The 16,058-nt window shown below is 38.4% G+C and overlaps 1 protein-coding gene across 2 annotated transcripts; it reads right to left on the bottom strand.

Moving 5' to 3' along the window:
• Window positions 1-419: 419 nt before the first annotated feature.
• Window positions 420-15,749, bottom strand: LOC107085734 (dihydropyrimidinase-related protein 1-like). 2 transcript variants are annotated; one of them, XM_015376251.1, is made up of 14 exons: window positions 15,260-15,749; window positions 12,541-12,629; window positions 11,429-11,613; window positions 11,181-11,345; window positions 9,879-9,940; window positions 9,654-9,734; window positions 8,321-8,389; window positions 8,118-8,238; window positions 6,897-7,053; window positions 3,839-3,980; window positions 3,570-3,740; window positions 2,808-2,987; window positions 2,104-2,269; window positions 420-1,183 (listed from the first exon to the last, which is right to left on the bottom strand). In XM_015376251.1, exons 1-14 carry the CDS (start codon window positions 15,608-15,610, stop codon window positions 1,092-1,094), a joined length of 2,031 nt encoding a protein of 676 aa, XP_015231737.1. In that variant the 5' UTR covers window positions 15,611-15,749; the 3' UTR covers window positions 420-1,091. The 2 variants fall into 2 exon arrangements, with proteins under 2 accessions (XP_015231737.1, XP_015231738.1); XM_015376252.1 differs by lacking the exon at window positions 15,260-15,749 and adding an exon at window positions 13,576-13,768.
• Window positions 15,750-16,058: the final 309 nt, after the last annotated feature.

Raw genomic sequence — 16,058 nt, forward strand, 5'->3', positions numbered from 1 at the left:
TTTCACAATAGGTCTTGACAACAGTCCAAACTTTATTATTAATTAGTGGTTCCAACAAACAAATTATAACACAGAAAGAAAAAAAACAAGCACTTAGGAAACACTAACTGGAGCAACATGACAAAAACACCTAGAATTAAGCATAGGGAACATAAACAGATTACAAAGATTGATTGAGAGAGCAAGGAAGGTTTCTGGATCCCTTTTTACAGAAGTAAGCTCAGGGCTTCATTAAAGAAATGATCATTTCCAGAAACAGTTATTGAAAGAAGCCCCTTAAAAACATCACAGATTTTGTGGGGGAAAAAACTGTTATATTGGTCTAAAATCAGTCTAAACCACTTTCACATTGGAATAGGAGGAGAACATCAACATGTTTTGCATAAAGTATTTGGTGGAGGACACTCATTTTGTTTTTATTGCAGTTGCAGGAACTTTTTCGGTGAATGCTATGTTTCCTAGCTACGAGCAGCCAAACATGTCCACAGTGAATGGGAATACATTATTAAAGCATCTACATTTTTCCAGTATGCAAACAGGTTTGTGCTGTTGGATAAAAATGTGCTTCTAGTGCAGTTTCATGTGTAATGTGTTGCCACAATTAACAACTAGTGCAACATTTAAAGATTTGTCCATGCAATAGCCTATGTAAAACCAGCCTATTTCAGTTCAAATGAAATTAATAATATTAAAGGTGTTCAAACTATTTGCAGGCAAACATACAACAAAAGTGAACCTTTCTGCAGTCCACCAGGTGGTGGAAAAGTAGCACCATGTCTGAGCAGACTCATTTATTAAGAAATAGACAGTGAGGAAGAATAAAAGGAAAGTTGTATTTAAAAGGAAGAACAACAGGATTAGGTTGGTCCTGAACAAGTTTAGCTAAGTTTTAAATAGGCTGTCTGATTGTGAATCACATTGTTTTACTAGTAGCATGGATGTCCTTAACATAAGTGCAAAGCTGAAAAAACAAACATTTTGGAGTTTACACAAAGATATTATTTCGTGGCAGTCATACTTTTACACCCATGCACACCTAAAAGACCAAACCCCAATCCGGCCATGGTTTTTGCAAATGCAGAGCCAAGCCTTTAGCCAAGGCTGGTGATGTTGGAGCGACCACCTGGGGGTGCTACGATGCGGTGGCCAGACCTACGAGGGATGTTGTCATCAATCTGAGCACCTAAGGAAAAACAGACACATTTTGGGATTATTGCAAGAATAAGTAGCTTTAAGGGTTAAGAAAGGTCCTGGACATGAGCTTCTGTGCCGTTATTATCAGTCATAGTTCATTTTCCTGTACATGAAATATGTCATCACAGTGAATATATCAAAAGCAAAGAAAGCCTCACAGAGCTAGAAGACTAACAGCAAGTCAGACAAAGCCCCTGTGATGTCTGATTTCAGGGCTTTTTAAAACAGCTTGAAATAAAACTTGTTGCTCTATGGCAAGAAATCTTCAAAACTTTCTGCTTCGTGTGAGGAAATCAACCTTATCAATTACCCCTCAAAACTGTGGAATTTCCATGACAAAGCAATGTAATCCTTTATGATACATTCTGTGGAATGCCATGTTTTTCTCCAATAGTGAGGAAATGTTACTTCCTGTTACATAAAATGAAAATAAAGTAAAACAAACTGAAATAATTTTTAGATCTTAGTTAAATAATTTTAGATGTAATATAACATTTTTTGCAGGAGATATTAACCTTAGTTCTTGTCCTCTTACCTAAACAACTCCAGCATTATTAGTTTAAGTTAGCCTGATTAGGCCTGTTGGCTGTGTTAATCTTACTCATCATTTGTAACCCACTGGTCCATATTTGGTCTGCCGTTAATGCAAAGAACCTAGGGATTTTATGACTGAATGTATGTAGTTTTTAGAGACAAAAGTTAAACTGTTAAAATTACCCAACACAAATGCTCCTGATTTGAGGATTTTTCTAAACTGGTTTTCTAAACCCACTACAACATGACATCATGCTACAGCAGTTGATAGAACTAGTGTTGTTGATTATAATAATACAAAAAAAATCCTCACAACAAAATAACTTAAATGGTGCCTCTGAGGTGTTCCGATATAAAAATAGCTGTTTACTGAACCTGAAAGGCTGAAGTTGGACTGATGAAGGTTGCGTATCGGCGGTGGTTGGTGAGAAGTGGGGGAAGTCTTGGCTGACGGAGAAGGAGTAATATATTTAGGTGTAGGAGCAACATCGTACACAGGGCCGTCATATATCCCTCGAGTGACACCCTGCTTGCTCTTAACCTATTAAAGAAAATTTACAAAATGAAGTTAGAAAACATTCTTTGAAAACACACAAATATATGCACTTCTGTGTATTTTCTTTCTGCTCTAATTTGAAGACATTTTAAGTAAATCAAGGCATAATATCTTCTGAAATAAAAAAAATATACTTGATTCAAGGGCTGCATAAAAAAACATATCTCTTCTGTGCTGGTTTATTTCCTAAAATCTCCATAAAATATAATAAAGTTAGTGTCTCCTAGATTACAAAGGTGAAAAGCTTACAAGAATTATTAATGATTATTAATTATTAAATGTAATAATTATTATTATTAAAATCTTTTTCTAACCATTAAAGGTCAGCATCTTTTTGTCTCAACAACCTAAGGGCTTTAACTCTATCCAACAAATGTTTTTACACAGAACCAGCAATGTTTTATTAATGAGTTTTTAATTTTGTCTAATTTGTTCAATATAATGCAGTCCTTCAAATTCCAATGCACCTTTTTCAAAACACCAAATCCTTAATGTTGCTGTTGAAATATTTTTTGGACTCTACCTGATTTCTGCAATTGACCCTCTGGTAGGCAAAGTCAGGGAATGGCTTGCGTGGTAAAAACCGACCAGTGCCCGGTTGAACCTGCAGTTTGCTGCCTTCGTAAACAATCCGGCCATGGCTCAACACCAGCGCCGGCCCACCACGGCACTCCAGACCCTCAAAGATGTTGTATTCTGCAGCCTGGGTTGGAAAGATAGGGGGGAAAAATAGAAAAGATAAAGGGAGTCTATAAGAGGGAAAGAGTGGATTTGGTAATTTAGATATAGAGAAAGGAATTTATCAAAGGGCTCAATGATGGAATATTGACAATGAAATTAATTTGGTGGGGAGAGATTTTGAGGGTTGAAGAGGGGATTATAACCCCAGGGTGGCATCATGACAGGGAGTCTTGGTTAGATCCAGCATATAGCCTGAATGCATTTAAAAGTGCTTTGTGTTGATTTGCATGCGTAAGGCAGATTTGCATAGTGAAGTATTTTTTTAGCAGCTTATCCAAAGTGCATTTTTCACAGAATGTCCTTTTCTTCAGTGAAAGTGAAATGTTTGCTTAAAGTGTTTATAAAATACTCTCATGAATATCTGTTGCTAAATAGGAAAAAAACAGCTTTCCCATCAGAATAACAATCACATTACCTCATAATGTATAGTTTAAAAATTCCTCTACCCTGTTACAAATAATAAATATTTACCCCTACCCATACAGTAACTTTTTAGTTGACGACAACTGTTTTATTTACAGTTTATAAATCGTATGCTACTTACCGACTGCTGCAGTTTGGCAGTGATTGTTTTCACACTGTCAGGGTCCCAGATAACAATATCAGCATCAGAACCAGCAGCTATGCGTCCCTTACGTGGGTACAGATTAAAGATTTTTGCAGCGTTGGTTGAAGTGACTGCAACAAACTGGTTTTCGTCCATCTTTCCCATGGCCTTAGTGAGAAAGAAAGGGAATTTAAAATGGTTATATGAAAAACAAAAGCCAGAGAGCCACAAGGACCGGAAAAAACATTGAGACTGTCTTTGCTCACCACAGCCTTGTCCCAGACAAAACCCATTCTTTCCTCGACTCCATTGGTTCCCTCTGGGATCAGGGTGAAGTCGTCTTTGCCGATAGCTTTTTGTGAAGTGCTGTATGCACAGTGAGCGCTGCCCACCACCTGGAGGTCCCCGCTGAAACAAAGAATCGAAGGGACACAGAGTGATTTTTTTTTTTTTTTTTTGGTAAAAAAATGTCTCTGAGAACAAAGAATAAGATTACTCTGCAAAACAGAAACGTAGTTCACCTTGCAAAAGTATTCATACCCCTTAGACCTTGTCTTATTTTAATATATTACAGCCACAAGCTCTAATATTTTTTAACTGAATTTGGTTATTGACAAATAACCAAAGTTGTGCATAGTTAGGTAAAGAAAAAAGGTTTATAAACAAGAAAGAAAACAAGTCCAAAAATTGCTCAAGCTCAATCAGATCACATGGACAGTGTCTGGGAACATCAGTGTTCTTGTCTTGCCAATTATGTTGAACAAGATTCAGGTCTGTATTTTAACAGGTCCATCCTAACACAGTTTGTTTTAATCTAATGTTAATTGTAGCTGTGTCTGCATGTTTGTTGTTGTCCAGCTTTAGGTCGGCCAATATTCTTATATACTCTCCAACAACTTCCTTTTTAACTCCCAGGATTTCCTTTATTAGGTCCATCCATCGTCCTCTCACCCTATAAAATGTTCCAGTCTATGTTAAAGAAAAAAAACATTAAGCATTATGTTATCAGTACCACAGTTAACCATAGGGATAGTAGGGCTGAGCAATTTAGCCAAAAATAACAATTGTGATTTATTGTTATATTTTTTTTTTATCTAAAATTGAGGTTTTGGTTGATTTTTTATTTTCATTTGCACAACTCACAAACATGGAGATGTTTCACTCTGAGTTTTAATTTTCTAAATGAGCTAGCTTGTTCAGAGTTGCTGCTGGAGGTGTTGTTCCTGAATGGAAATATGCTTCCTTTTACTCAGATGCATGGATCTGCCTTCTAGCTGCAATATTCACTTCCTCTCTATGTGGCAGCAGATTGCCACCACCTATCTAGAGTCTTATCCTGTTAAATGTAATGTGAAGAATGTTGAGTGCCTCTTTGATTTGAAATTTGATGTTTGTAAACCTTCTGTTATGTTTCAAATTCATTTAATTGTGATCCCTAAAGGGACAGCATGTTTATTGTGCAGTGTTAGATTTCCTCCAAAAATAATAGCTTTGAATTGGGCCAAAGGTCTACTGGTTTAATTCGAACACAGCACATTCACCTATATGGATTCTGTTTATAATTAAATAGCTCTTCTTCTGATTGCCTTTTAAAAACAGCTTTGATTTTATTCCTCTTCTATAAAATCCAGATTGGTGAAGTGAATGACTAATATTTGTCCTGTGCTGATTCCCCAACCTAAGGTGTGGATCTCTGCAGCTCCGCCAGAGTCACTTTGTGCCTCTTGGCTGCATCTTTAATTAAAAAAGAGTTTTCAGGTTCCTTGGCTGTTCTGTCAGTTTTGTCAAAGACAAAGTTTTGCTATTTTTGTATACTAATCCTTTTGATGAGGAATTAAAGAGGCCTATGTGGAATTTCCAAAGCTTGAGATATTTGTTTATACCATAATGCTGCCTTAAACCTTTTACCAAAGGTCTGTCTGCGCTGCTCTGTTTCACAGTCTTTGTGATGCTAGCTTTCTTTAACAAGCCACTGAAGCTGGATTTATACTGAGATAAAAGTTTAGGCCATTGATTCAGTGGATTTTGTTAAGGGGTGACAGAGATAAGAGGGATAAAGATTAATAAATGGAACACTGGGATTCCCATTTGTAAAGATGTTGTAAAACATTTTTCTTTTCCTTTTTACAATGTTGCACTTATTTGTGCTCTTGTGTGGAGAAAATGTGGAAAAACTGTACATATATGCAAGGTAATATACACTTGAGGGCATGCTTATTCATCAGAGATGGACTGAGGGATTGTTGCTTGGTGTAAATTGACCACCAGGTGTCCTCATTGAGCCGCTGTTTGAAGTACCTGTCAAAAAGAGTTTTTCTAACATAAAACCAGCCAGCTGTACAAGTCTGGATGGTGCAGTGGAGCTGCAGCTTCAACTCAAGAGCATTGGTTAAAGAATAGCGTAATATATGTATATTACATAAGAAGTACCGCAAACACTCACTTAAACCCTTCTTTTGTACAACACAATAAAGCCAATTGAGTGTTGGTGCTCAGTTTAGAAAAACATGTAGAAGGAGATGCATAATAACCCTCAATTACAGTAATTATTGTTTGTTCATCACACTAATATCAGGACAGCAATAATGATCCTCACCGACAAATGGCAGAAAATACTCTCTTTGAGGAAGAAGCTAAGAATATACTCTTTTCACATGTGAATGACAGCAAAGAAGCGCCTGAAGATGCACAGGAAGTGCAGAGGAGCAGCGTAGAATGAAGGAGATGGGAGGACTGAAGAAGAGATGGGAGGCACTTGGTATCCAAGGCAACAGTTGATGAGTGTCTAGGCCCTGTGCTATTTATGGTATTGGGGACAGACAAAAAGTGTGTAGTTGGAAGTTGCTGGTGGGTGTGTTCATGTCTGGGACGAGTGTAGAAGTGGGTTTGGTCTCATGGACTTTTCTCTTCCCCATTTTGGGATTCTAACATCTTAACTCTCATGATCCTATTGTTTACCTCAGTTGAACCTATTTCTAAATTAGATGATTATTTTATTCTAGTTGCCTTGTTCTCCCTGCTCTTTCTACCTCATGCATATGTTTTCACCATCTGATTATTTTTCACAGTCATTTATTTTGCTTGCTATCGCATTTGTAATAATATAGAATAATTAGTGGATCTGAAAGATGCCAGTTTTCCTGTCAGCTAGATGATGTTCAGTTCACATTATTCAAAGGTTACAGCAAAATAGCTAAATTAAAAAGTTCCATAGTATATTTTGTGCTATTAAAACTTAAAGGGTTTGAACATCCTGCCTCAACAGAATCAAATAAATAGGATAGCTGTGTTCATTAAAAGGGATAAGAAGTGCTTGGATCTTACCAGGCCAGAAGTGTGTGCAGATGATCTGGAGTGGTGGGGTCAGGACTCAGTGGAGGAGAGGTCACATAAGCAGCTGCCTTGGCCCAGTTCTTACTCCAATAATGAGAACCATCGGTTGCCAGGCTCGCTGTAATCGGCTCCCCAAAAACCACAGAGCCTTTGAGGAATGATAGAGACAGAAACATTTGGTAAAAAATTTAAGCTTTCATTTTAGATTACAGGTTCCCTGAAATATTCACATTGATTCACGTTTTCTCATTGAATCACATCTAAATTATGTCAATTGTATATCATGGGATTTTATGAGATAGAGCAGCACAACAGTATTGTATATATGTGAAAAGGATGTAAAAAGACACAGGGTATGCATTTACTAACAACATAAATCATACACAAAATATACACAGATACATAGCTATGGTCTTTAACTGGGCCTCCCCCCCCCCCCCCCAATTTCAGTATAGGAAAGACGATTTCAGTCTTGTTTCCCCGTGGCCAAAGCACCTTACTTTGTACAGTTGCTCTCAACAAAGACTATTATGGCGTTATCTTAACAATGGCCTTCTTTTACTCCCCATCAATGTTAAAAAATAATTAAATTGTGGAATGCACAACCAATCACTGTCCTGTTAAACTATTCTACCTACTGAGCTACAGATCTCTTCAATTTTTCCAGAACTACAATTTCCCATTTGGTTAGCTCTCTGATGTATGCTCTCCTTGCTCAGCTTGTCAGTTTAGATAACAAAATCTAACCCTGCAGCAGCAGGGTCGTAATTTTCTTGAATTTTGAATAGTGCCCTATGGGAGGTTTAATGATTGGGATAGTACCGTCTAAGAAAGCAATACTTTTAACATCTCCACAGATGCTGCTTGTTCACTCTCCATACACAAGTTGGATGTATACAGAGATTAGATACACACAGGTGAATTCTACTGACATTTTAGGTAATTCCTTAGTGGCACTGGATTGTTGGGGGCTGAAATGGTTAACAGGGGTTACCGGTATTATTTATTTATTTGAAAACTAAAAAAATAAATAAAATGAAAATCTATCCACTTTATAAGCTCTGCCCCAACTATGTGTTAGTTTACCTGATAAAATTCTGAGTTTATGTTTATAATGTAGATATAAATGTGTTAAAGTGTACTGGGTACGTATGCTTGTAATACATTTTAAGACCCTAAAAATAAGAATAAACTGGAAAAGATCAGATGTACCTTTCCTCCGGGCCTGAGTGATGGTGTCAGCTGCACTCTTGCTCATCACTTTGGTGATGTAGACAGGACAGTTCACACGGTTTCCAAGAGTGATGGCACGGAAAACTGCTTCAGCTTCTAGCTGTATAAAACAAGAAAGTGTTTCAGTGTTTTTCAGTGATTGTGCATTGAGCAGTGAGGGTTTAATACCAGAGAATAATTACCTCTTCGGGTCGACTCAGAGGATGGCCTTCAGGGCCAGTAATTCCCATTCCAAGGATTTTTCTTTGTTCCTTAAACACAAAATTCTGAATTATTTTCATACGTTCTAGTTTCTGTTAGCATTAAATTATGCATTACAAGTTCTTTTTGAAGTTCTAGTGATGTTTTTGATTTTATTGCCTAAGACATTGACTTCAAATGAATGCGTTTTATTATTGCTCCAAATAGCAGATGTTATTATAGCATCTCAACAGGGTGATTGTATAAACAAATATGGAAATAATATTCAGAATTGTTCGTTTATTGTTAAATATTACATTTTTATCTTAAAATGCTGCTTTATCCTTTTTTAACTTGCACCAATCAATCTTAATCACCATTACATCAACACCATTAGGATATTAAACGTCAGGGATGACAGCAGCAGCAGTTATCCTCTAACTACCCTTTTGAAAGATAGTGAGTTACATAACATGCACATTCCTCAGGCTGCAGCCTGGAAACTGAATCAAGAATCATTATAGTCATAATGGACGCACCATCCAATTTTAACTGGACACTTGGCTTAGAATGCACATGAATAAAAAACAGACAGCAAAACGGTAAAAAAAACAGGTTTTAAAACTGGATCAATGACTGTAAATCCTTAAGGTATCAAAATGTTTACATGGGAAATAGCAGGAAATTATTATTAACTTCATTTGTTATAGTTGTAAATTTCCGGGATTATTTTCCTGATAAATGTAGGACAAAACACAATGTAGCCTGGGTGGGTGGGCATTTGAACTTCTCTGGACTAGTGTTAAAGTTACCCCACCCAGCAAAGATTAGTTGAAAAGATATGAAAAGACGACATGATTAACATCCAAATGATATATTTAGTGAAAAAGTGAAAGGTGAGAAACCGTAATTTTCAGATCACCCCACTTTTAAACGTCTGTTATTGAACTAAAGTGGGACAAATCAGACTGACCAAACACAGCCCAGGCTTCAGCAACTATTTCTGGAATAAATCAAGAATAAGATGGACCGACCAGATTTAGCCTGAAAACCAACGTCTAAATTACTTCTGCTAATTGGGGGGAAGTCAGCCAGATGCTGTAGACAGCATCCCACAATGCATTTGCTTTCTTCACCACTCATAGTAAATTTTTGTCTCTCCTGTGCCATGCAGCTTCTGTACCACACTCTCATCCTGAGACACAACATGTTTTCAGATTCTCTATCAAAGTTTGCTAGGTGCTGAGTCCAGATCATTCACCTCCTGAGAGAGAAGAGCCAATGTTGGGCCTTTTTCAACCAGAAGGAGGAATTATCATTAACTGCAGCAGTTACCTGCACAATCAGGTCTCCATTCTCAGCATGAACCATCACCACCGCACCCAACTGCTTCAGGAAGGAGAAAGCCTCATACAACTGCAGATTTGAGAGGATAATAACAATAATAAATGTACATTTTAAAAAGTTATAAATTCAGAAATGTACTTGGTTAAAATACAGTATATAATACAGAGCTTGTGCAGAATTTGTTTGGGTTATATCACTAATTAGGAACCTTACCTGAGTGTCTGTCATCTGGTACACATCTTTGTAAGCCATGTACAGCTGAAAGGAATTGATGCCTGACAACAAGGAAGGTTTCAAAGTGAGCAGATGATAATGACAGTAATAATCAAGCCTATATTTCAAACTGAGAGTGAGATCTAGGTATGAGTGGTTCTCTGAACTCTCTGAACATGAATCAGAGCACTCTGGAGGCTTTTCTTTAAAAGAAAAACATTTAACCAATCTGACTGGGTGACTCAATTGAACAACTGAAGATCTGTGGCTGCTTACTGCCTGTCAGCTGATAATGCTACTACCACTGAAAAAAGACAATTTTCATTCACAGAAAAACATGAACAGTCATACGCTGGGAATTGAAATAACATCACACAACATAGTGATAAAAGTAATACCTTTAAGTAATGTAATACGTAAGATTTTTAAATAAATTGATTGCAGACAGCTAAGATGGTGATGCCAGATAACAGCTACTCTAACTAAGCTTAATGCATCAGCTTTAGGTAGACTTATGACTTCTAAAAAGAAAAAGATGGCCAAAGAAGTATCATGTTGTGGTCTAATGTAGCTTCTGCACAAGACGTATGAGCATTAACATAAAAATATAAAGAATAATACATGATTTATATAATAATACATCCATCTATTTTCTAGCACGCTTATCCTGAGTGGGATCGCGAGGGATGCTGGTGCCTATCTCTTGCAGTTAATGGGCGAGAGGCGGGGTACACCCTTGACAGGTCGGCAGTCCATTGCAGGGCAACACAGAGACAAAAATGACAGACAACCATTCACACACACACACTCACATTAAGGGACTGTAGAGAAGCCTATTAACCTAACAGTCATGTTTTTGGACTGTGGGAGGAAGCCGGAGTACCCGGAGAGAACCCATGCATGCTCAGGGAGAACATGCAAACTCCATGCAGAAAGACCCCAGGCCAGGAATCAAACCCAGAACCTTCTTGCTGCAAGCTACTGCGCCACTGAGCAGCCCTACATGATTTTATTATTACAATAATCAACATATTGAATAATGTTAGCAGTTATCTTGTTGGTTTTTTTTTTTTTTATCAAAGTAGCAAGTATGTATTATACATGTTGGGTTCACCTCTCTGTGTAAATACAAATTGTGTATTTTTGTGTGTTTTTGTGTATAACAAAGTTGCATAGACTGGTAACATAATAAAGCCTTCGGATATCTACTTTGGAATCATTCCTACAAATCTGTTCCTGATAGTCGCCAGCCAAAAGGAGTAATGTGTAAAGAATGGCAGAAATAAATCACAGATGTGTCACCTTTGTCCTGCACCAGCAGTTCCAGCTCATCCTTTACATTTTCGTTCCACTGTGGGATGTCGACGTGCAGAGAGTAGTCACAGCATGCCTTTTTATCTGCAGCCTCCTGCCAGCGCTCAAACGCTTCCAGCAAACTTTCACCAGGCTGAGGGGTCACATGATCAACTGAAAACGGAAAGCAAAGTTAATCGTTATGAAAGGAATTAATTTGTTTTTTTACATTCTGACCTGAAAATGTCCAAGCTTACTGATCATGGTGGTGCCGCCAGCAAGTGCAGCCTTAGTGCCCTGGAAGAAATCATCAACAGGCTGTGTGCTGAGGTAAGGCTTCATCAGACACGTGTTGACGTCTATTCCCCCTGGTATTATCATGCGGCCTTTAGCCTCGATGACTCTGACGCCCCCTGGAACGGCCAGGTTCTCCCCCACCTGCCTGCAGAGGAGGAAATACAAGAGGGTGAGGGAACAGAAAGAGAAAAGTAGTCACATGAAGGAAGCATCTGATTAAGTTTTTAATAAACATGCAGCATCTTGCAAGTTAATAAACATTTCATTGATATTTGGGCTTAGATAGGACAATATAAAATACTTTTTTTGCCTAGTAGCTAAATGCTATGTGTGGTGGAAGAATAATGCTGCATATATCTCTCAGCATTCAATTCATACAGCAAAATATAGTGGTGGTAGCATTATACTGTGGGAATCTAATGCTAATCTGAGCTTTATGGAAGACTAAAAAAAGTAGTTTATCTCAAGCTGTATCCAGTAAAGTTAAATGCTCTTCAGTAGACACAGGTCATTGCAAAAAAGTATTCATTTTTGCTTGAATTAAGTACTTTTTTTAAATTGAGGAGGTAATTCAGATACTTTGCAAATGGAACAAGACAATTTACATTTAAAATAAGAAAAAAAAACAGCTTTGTCTTATTTCAAGTTCATATTATCTAATTATCTTGTTTTAGGAGTAAAACTTCCATTGGCAAATCATCTTATTTATCTACTAAAATTAAAGGTAAATACACTCAATTTAAGATTTTTTTTTTTTTTACTTAATTCTTGATGGTTTTTGCAGTCTGATCTCATTTGATAGGGAGATGAAATTGAAGCTTGTGAGTGTAAACAGGCATGAATATCTTTGCAAGGCACTCTATTAGACTTTATTGTCATTTTATACACTTTCGGTGTATGCAAAACAACAGTTTGTTTTGTACAGCTCTCAAGACATTTCCATTTCTTAAAGTGCAACAGTGATCAAATGTAAACATGGTGAATGTAAAAATAGGACTGAGATATGACACACCGGCTCCACATAAAACTAGCATTAATGACTGTAATAGTGACAATAACTTTTTGTACATACTTAATGAGCCCGTCCTCAATGTAGACGTCCGCGTAGAAAGACTGATCATCGTTTACAACTCTACCCCCTTTGATCAGCAAATTTTCACCCTGCAGGGAGATCAGAGAGAAAGGATGGTGGGAGAGAGGAAAGGTTTGGATGTTCTGCATTAGATAATTGGTTATGTTATGCATATTTTAAAATATATCCATATTTTTAAATTTCCTCCAGAGAAATACTAAAGGTTAATAAATCCCTAAGTGAGGACTGTGCATGAATGGCAGCTATAGACCCAAGTTAAGAGTATATTTGAAATTTTCATTGCAGGCTTCAAACTAAACAAAGTATTCGTATTTAATAAATATTACACACATATTTGCTCTTTGCTTTTGTATCAAAACTGGTACTTTTTTTAAACCTATGACCATGCATTTATCAAGTTCTGAAACCAGCAAACTTTAACAACATGGTACGCCAGCTCTTTGAGAAAGGACTATCAAACTATCAAAGTGATCAACTATCAAAGCTTGAATTTGCATTCAAAATATGGAAGGGCATATTTTCCCACTGAACAAGGGTCCCCACCCTATAGCACCATGGAGAGTGCCTGGCAACAGCAAAAGAGAAGATGCTGGGTCTCCATGGTAACCGGTGATTACCCGTTGTTCAACAGGATGACAGGCTCCTTTAATAGCAGCGCTTGGGTTTAGGTTATAAAAGCAACTATGTGTGCTTTATATTCCCAAACTCAGTCAGATTTGGTTTTTTTTATACATAAATAGTGACCGATGCTGCTTTGCTTATCTAAGCAATTCAGCTCCCGGTCCAACCGTCACGTCAATTGCTTTAATCCCACAGTGACAGGCGACAGGATTATACAACACTGTCCAACCCAGAGAGAGAATACGAAGTTTACTTTATTAGATGGGGGGGAGACTGTCAGCTATCTTGGATTTGCAAAGAAGCAAGATATACAAAGGGGCCTGGTGTTCTTTGCCATTGACTAAGAGTTTAATCCCATTTCTGCCTTGCAGCGGGGATTTGCAGGTCTCTTACCGTCTGATGGGGGATGCAGTTATTCCCCTGATAGCTGCTCTCAGACATGCTCCCTTCGTCTCCTCTGCCCCCCCTCAGACTGATCGGAATGAGTCCAGCAGCCCTGCGATTCGCTGGATGTATTTACCTCCTTTCTTTTTTTCTCTCACTATAACTCTGTTTAGGCTTTATTGTCACGAATGCAGCGGAGACGGAGGGCGATCAAGCCTCCGCCGTGCTTGGCGCACGTGAGTGACGAGATCGAGTGTAGCTTTGCGCGTGCGGGAAACGGAGCTGCACGCATATGGCCACGCAGCTACCTCACCTGACAGCAGAGCCGGACCCAGACTGAATGAGGACCTGAGCGGCATTTAATATGGGGGGTCACTTTTAGTTCATTCCACCACTGATCCCATGGTTTCCATTTAGCTGTGCTTGGTTAGATTGCATTCATTTTTTTAGTGAGCCAACTATGAGCTAATTTACTGAAAGAAACAATTAGCATTGTAGGACAACCACTAGATGTTGAGGGAGTTGCCTTCCAATCCACCGCATCTAGTGGATTCTAGTGTTTCTATATCTAGTCTTTCTATATCCAGTGGTCATTGAGTAAGAGGGAGAACGAGTTTTCGTTTCAACTGCACTTACATGAAGCCCTACAGGTTTATGTTTATGATAATCACTGCAGGTAAATGGGAAAAGGATAGCATGTTAGGTTGAAATATGTCCAGGATGGAAGTGTCCTTTAGTAATAAATGACAATAAATGTTTAAAGGTCCTTTCATTTCTAAAATCAAATTTGGGTATGAAAATCATATGTGCTTAGTTAGTGTATCAGTAGTTAAAGACACAAGGTCAGCATCCAAAGGGGTGAAAAAAGCATCAATGATATATTATCCAATGGGGTAAGTGCTGATGTGAGGGCATGTTACAAAAAAAAATGAACCAAAAAAAGTGCACCAAAGTGTAGAATGATTATTTTTGTAAAGTTTCTAGAAAATGTTGGGACAAAAACAATCATGCCATTCTAAGTTTTATTTAGTCATCTTGTTAAAAGGAAAAAATGCATGGCTTACTTCCTCTCTTTATTTGCATTAGCTAATTTTAAGTTCAGATGCAAGTTAATATTCAGAAAATACTTTTTTACTTTTAAATAGTTTTTAAATCGGGAACCTATTAACATAACTCTTAAGAAATGCAGATTTAGACAAAGTCTATTCAGACCCAGAAAATGTACGGCTTGCATATTTTTTTTTACATTACATGTTCATCTAATTTCGCCTGGTGTTGGTCCAGTCTGGCAGAACAGACAGAGGAGGTAATGTGGTGTCGCTGTCCATTTCAGCACCACATTTTCAGCACCTAGATCCTCAGCTGGAATCGTTTCGAGGGGAGATTTTTTCCCCCTAAAAACCCTGCAGGCATCAACCTTAATAACTGCAACCCTAACAACCTCCCCACCCCACCCACACATACACAAACACCAAAAAAAAAAGGGTTTTTATTTATGCAGTTTAATTGGGACCTCATATACTCTATTCCAGTTTTACTTTCTTCATAAGGAAAACAAAATTGCTGGTCCAAGTAGGATCGAGAGCAGGTTGTCTCCAGCCACAATAAGATGTGTTTTTGCACTAGGCCTTTTAAATGCTCGACATTTATATTTAATAGAACGCAGCAAAAAAAAAAAAAAAAATCTCCATACCTCTCCGTTGGAGCTCTCCTTCTCTGATGAGAATCTCACTCCCACACCGCTCCGAGCATCCTCTGCATCCCCACTTGGGCTGTTCCCTGAACCCTCTCTAGCCTCCCCGGGCGTCTTCCCCACCGGGTCACTGGTGTCCAAGACCCTCTCCCGGCTCCCGCTTCTCGGGGTGCGGCTCCCCTTTCGGCCCACTGCGTAGTTGTCGAAGTCAATAGTCTTGCTGTCGAACGCCCCCTCCACGGAGCTGAACATCCCGTAGGATTTCCGCTGGTTCGGCCCAGTGCTGATCGGTCCCGCGAGGTAAACCGGCAGTTCATCCTCCCGGTTCCACTGCCTCCTGCAGTCAGACATGATGCTGGCTTATTCGGTCTGCATCGACGAGGAGAGTTCTGATGTTTTACGTCAATAAGCAGGTCACAGTCCCGCCTCCTCAGACAGGCGCACTCATTTACTGCCGTGAGATGAGAAATTAACGAGAATATATTCCTTTTCTCTCACACCAATGATAACGTAGCGCTTCAGTTTAAAAGGACTTCTAAATTCAGTGTATTAATTAATAACCCACCGGGGATAATTAAGCAATCTCGGTCTGGTTCTCTCTTTTACTGTGGGGGATGTGCAGATTAAAGAAGCATGTGTCATCCTTAACCTACATCTGGGAGCTAAAAGGGGGATGCTGCTGTTTCATATGCTTTCTGGATGAGTACACAATCTGAAGGAAAAAGAAAATAAAAATAGGCTTTAGTGAGAGCAGATCAAGCTCATTCGAGAGGCAATTCCACATTGAATTAGAAATCTC

The sequence above is a fragment of the Cyprinodon variegatus genome, unplaced genomic scaffold (assembly GCF_000732505.1).
Source record: "Cyprinodon variegatus isolate N-32 unplaced genomic scaffold, C_variegatus-1.0 Scaffold131, whole genome shotgun sequence".
Taxonomy (NCBI): domain Eukaryota; kingdom Metazoa; phylum Chordata; class Actinopteri; order Cyprinodontiformes; family Cyprinodontidae; genus Cyprinodon; species Cyprinodon variegatus.